At 44.6% G+C, this 5,359-nt stretch overlaps 1 protein-coding gene across 1 annotated transcript in view; it reads left to right on the plus strand.

Annotated features, from left to right (window-relative positions):
• The first annotated feature begins 200 nt into the window (after positions 1-200).
• XIRP2 (xin actin binding repeat containing 2) overlaps positions 201-5,359 on the plus strand; it is a 263,945-nt gene continuing 258,786 nt past the window's right edge. Inside the window, exon 1 of the mRNA XM_075317287.1 lies at positions 201-312. Within this exon, the coding sequence (XP_075173402.1) occupies positions 279-312 (34 nt within the window). The 5' untranslated portion in view covers positions 201-278. The remainder of the gene's footprint in view (positions 313-5,359) is intronic.

Consider the following 5,359-nt stretch of genomic DNA (forward strand, 5'->3'; position numbering starts at 1 on the left):
CTTCTCTGTACGGGGCATAGCTGGGACTGTTCACGCTGTAGGTTGGACATTGGAGGGATATACTATGAAACGTCACTTTTGCTGTAGACACCCTTAGGAAAAACTGCATGTGTTTCCTCCTGATAACTTTCAGCAAACATCCCTTTTATGTCTGCTAACAGGAAGCTGAAATTGAGAGATGTTTACGCTCGCCAGCACCGAAGAAGCAACCCGGGAATTATTCCAGCCTTTCCAGGAAAGATTTCAACAAGAAAGGTGGCAGATCTCTACCGAAGAACATGTCAGAGAATGAGACGGATGGCAGGACGGCAGGTGAGCTGACACTTAGTCTGACCAGGCCTATGGTATGGGAAGTGGATGATACTTAGTCTTCACTGTCTTTATCCATTGAGGATTGTGGACATGCTGGGAATGTGAACTATAGACTTCTTCAAAAGGAAGTGCAGAAAAAAAAATGTCTGCCCCCGTAATCATACATTCACGTCACATATCAGCAGGTCTGATGAGCTGCGGGAGCAGTCACATGCACGAGCCAATGACACTAGCGGCTCCTTTCTTATTATTCACTGTTGTAAATATTATTACTTATATTTAACTGCTCCTTTAAGTTATTAGTGATCCTGTAATAATGTACAAACTAATCGGATTACTCTAAAAAAAAAAGGTTAAAGGGGTATTCCCATCTCCAAGATCCTATCCCATTATGTAGTAGGTGTAATAATAACATTAGCAAATACCTCCAATTAGAAATATAGTCTAGTTCTTCTGATCTAACCATGTCTCTTTCCTCATGTGCAGGGCATTGCAGCTTAGGTATCCATAGTTATGATGACTACGAGCAACTACATAACTGTCACTATAGCCATGTCTCTTTCTTCATGTGCAAGGCATTGCAGCTTAGGTATCCATGGTTATGACTACAAGCAACTAAATAACTGTCACTATAGCCATGTCTCTTACTTCATGTGCAGGGCATTGCAGCTTAGGTATCCATGGTTATGACTACAAGCAACTAAATAACTGTCACTATAGCCATGTCTCTTACTTCATGTGCAGGGCATTGCAGCTTAGGTATCCATGGTTATGACTACAAGCAACTAAATAACTGTCACTATAGCCATGTCTCTTTCTTCATGTGCAGGGCATTGCAGCTTAGGTATCCACGGTTATGACTACAAGCAACTAAATAACTGTCACTATAGCCATGTCTCTTTCTTCATGTGCAGGGCATTGCAGCTTAAGTATCCATGGTTATGACTACAAGCAACTAAATAGCTGTCACTATAGCCATGTCTCTTACTTCATGTGCAAGGCATTGCAGCTTAAGTATCCATGGTTATGACTACAAGCAACTAACTGTCACTATTATTATTATTATTTATTATTATAGCGCCATTTATTCCATGGCGCTTTACAAGTGAAAGGGTATACGTACAACAATCATTAACAGTACATAACAGACTGGTACAGGAGGAGAGAGAGAGGACCCTGCCCGCGAGGGCTCACAGTCTACAGGGAATGGGTGATGGTACAATAGGTGAGGACAGAGCTGGTTGCGCAGTGGTCTACTGGACTGAGGGCTATTGTAGGTTGTAGGCTTGTTGGAAGAGGTGGGTCTTGAGGTTCCTCTTGAAGCGTTCCACGGTAGTGGAGAGTCTGATGTGCTGAGGTAGAGCGTTACAGAGTATGGGGGAGATACGGGAGAAATCTTGTACTCGATTGTGGGAAGAGGAGGTAAGGGAGGAGCAGAGAAGGAGATCTTGTGAGGATCTGAGGTTGCGTGCAGGTAGGTACTGGGAGACTAGGTCACAGATGTAGGGAGGAGACAGGTTGTGGAAGGCTTTGTATGTCATGGTTAATGTTTTGAACTGGAGTCGTTGGGTGATGGGAAGCCAGTGAAGGGATTGGCAGAGTGGCGAGGCTGGGGAGTAGCGAGGGGAGAGGTGGATTAAGCGGGCCGCAGAGTTTAGGATAGATTGCAGGGGTGCAAGAGTATTGGAAGGGAGGCCAGAGAGCAAGAGGTTGCAGTAGTCGAGGCGGGAGATGATGAGGGCATGCACTAATGTTTTTGCTGATTCTTGGTTAAGGAAAGCACGGATATGGGAGATGTTTTTGAGTTGTAATCGGCATGAGGTGAAGAGGGCTTGGATGTGTGGCTTGAAGGATAGAGCAGAGTCGAGGGTCACTCCAAGGCAACGAGCTTGTGAGACTGGGGTGAGTGAGCAACCATCGAGTTTGATAGAAAGGCTTGTTGGAGGAGATGAGTGAGGAGGAGGAAAGACAATGAATTCTGTTTTGTCCATGTTAAGTTTTAGGAATCGCACAGAGAAGAAGGATGAAATAGCAGACAGACATTGTGGAATTTTGGTTAGTAGAGAGGTAATATCAGGTCCAGAGAAGTAGATCTGTGTGTCATCAGCATAGAGATGATACTGGAAGCCGTAGGTCTCAATGAGCTGTCCCAGGCCGAAGGTGTAGATGGAGAACAGCAGGGGTCCAAGAACTGAGCCTTGTCTATAGCCATGTCTCTTACTTCATGTGCAGGGCATTGCAGCTTAGGTATCCATGGGTATGACTACAATCAACTAACTAACTAACTAAAAGTCACTATAGCCATGTCTCTTACCTCAAGATCCTGCAATTTCCTGCACATGAAATAAGGAACATAGTGAATCAGAAGAACTATACTACATTTCTAATTGGAGGTATTTGCTAATATTATTTTTATTACTACTTACCTGCCTACTACATATTGGGATAGAATCATGTTGATAGGAATACCTCTTTAAAGGGAACCTGTCACCAGTTTTTCGGCCTATAAGCTGCGGTCACCACCACCAGTGGGCTCTTATATACAACATTCTAACATGCTGTATATAAGAGCCCAGGCCGCTGTGTAGAACATAAAAAACACTTTATAATACTCACCTAACGGCCGCGCTATGGTGGAGTTGGGCATTATGGGCATCTTCGTTGTCCGGTGCCGTGCATCCTCTTTCGGCCATCTTTGTTCTCCTTCTGAAGCCTAGGTGCATGATGCGGCTACGTCATACACATTCGCCGGTCCCGCGCAGGGGCACTACAATACTTTGATCTGCCCTACTCAGGGCAGATCAAAGTGTGCCTGCGCAGGACCTCAATGTCGGCGAGTGTGGATGACGTAGACACGCCATGTACCCCGGCTACAGAAGAAGGAGGATGAAGATGGCTAAAAGAGGTGGCGCCGGCACCGGAGAACGGAGACGCCTATCTGGCTAGAATCCACCGCACCGCGACCATCAGGTGAGTATTATAAAGTGATTTTTACATTCTACACAGCGGCCTGGGCTCTTATATACAGCATGTTAGAATGCTGTATATAAGAGCCCGGTGGTGGTGGCCGCAGCTTATAGGTTGAAAAAACAGTGACAGGTTCCCTTTAAGTTAAAGCACTACCACTATGTAAAAAAGCAAAAAAACTTTATCAAGACTTAATAATTTTGATGCATCTCCAGCTCTCCGTGTACCAGAAAGTCAGATTTACAAATGTGCTATAGTTTATGCCAATTAACGACGTGAAATATAGTAAATGTGTTCTCTTATTAAGCCATGACCATTGGACAAAGGAGTAAAGTAGCAAAATAGGATCATTTGTAAGTTTTGCATAAACTTGGTGTGCTCCATAATCTGCACCTTTTGATGCCAGTTTCCTGGTGTCTACCTTTTAACATGTTTTCCGCACAGAGTTTAGCTGTGGTTTTTTAGTGTTGTTTTTGGCTTTGTTAATGCCATTTTTTTTAAAGCTGAAAATGTTATTTTAAAGAGATGAGCTTTTGGTGAAAAATTTTACTTTAGCGAACGTTTGGTGAGTTTTTGATGTTGCAAAATTTCTGCAACTATTTAGTAAATTAGGATACTTTCCATTATTTTCCATGTGTTTTTAACGTGTTCTTGACTCTGAGGTTTTAGCATCTTGTTGATGTGTCACGTGCTAAATAAATCTTTGTTTTGATATTTCCTGGTATTTGGCTTTGACATGTGCGGATTACATGCATTGTTGATACATTTCTGCAGCGTAATTGCACTAAAAAGGCACAAGCGTTTACCTGCGGATTTCCGCATCTCGTACAAGTCTATGGGGAAAATCTGCACATAAAACTCAGCATGTCCGCAGGAGAAACTGACATGCTGCAGATTTCAAACACGCACCGCAGGTCAGTTTATGTGGAGTATAGAAGAAGGACAGAGGGCAGGGGATTTTTAGTAATCACATTTACTTTGCTGGAACTGTGAGGCCATGTGCCAACAGGACAATGTACTCGCGGATTTTACAGCAGAAAACCTGCGGATTTATCTGGATTTTCCAGATAAATCCGCAGGTTTGCACAAGTACAGACACTCCCCATGTTACCCTATGGGATTTGAGGAGTGCTGTATCAATGCAGCGGTATGTGCGGCTGCGGAATAAGCTGCGGATTTGCCGTAGCCGCACGTAACTGCATGTCAATTATTCATGCGGAAATATCTGCGGAAAACCAGCTCCTCCACTATGGAGATACAGGCCAGGACTTCCGCACTTATCCCGCAGGTTTATCACAACAAAAATGCTCGGAACATGCAGCAATGTATAGCTGCGGATTCCGGGCAGCAGCTGCGGGAAACCTGCGGCCAAACCTGCGGAAATATCCGAGGGTACAGTGTCCCATGAGCACATAGGCCAAGATGCTGTGTTTTTTGACACAGCAAAAATACAAACCATCAAAAACTCACAAAAAACTCATTCTGGGCACACTATACTGCAAATAATTTCCTAACCATAGGTTTGTCCACCGGTACTCGCTTGGTACTCGTAATTAGTGATGAGTGAGCACTACCATGCTCGGGTGCTCAGTACTAGTAACTAGTGATGAGCGGGCACTACCATGCTCGGGTGCTCTATACTCGTAATTAGTGATGAGTGAGCACTACCATGCTCGGGTGCTCAGTACTCGTAACTAGTGATGAGTGAGCACTACCATGCTCAGGTGCTCAGTACTCGTAACTAGTGATGAGTGAGCACTACCATGCTCGGGTGCTCAGTACTTGTAACTAGTGATGAGCGGGCACTACCATGCTCAGGTGCTCAGTACTCGTAACTAGTGATGAGCGGGCACTACCATGCTCAGGTGCTCAGTACTCGTAACTAGTGATGAGCGAGCACTACCATGCTCGGGTGCTCAGTACTCATAACTAGTGATGAGTGAGCACTACGATGCTCGGGTGTTCGGTACTAGTAACTAGTGATGAGTGAGCACTGCGATGCTCGGGTGTTCGGTACTCATAACTAGTGATGAGCGGGCACTACCATGCTCGGGTGCTCAGTACTCATAAATAGTGATGA

This window comes from Anomaloglossus baeobatrachus, chromosome 7 (genome assembly GCF_048569485.1).
Source record: "Anomaloglossus baeobatrachus isolate aAnoBae1 chromosome 7, aAnoBae1.hap1, whole genome shotgun sequence".
NCBI classification, from domain to species: domain Eukaryota; kingdom Metazoa; phylum Chordata; class Amphibia; order Anura; family Aromobatidae; genus Anomaloglossus; species Anomaloglossus baeobatrachus.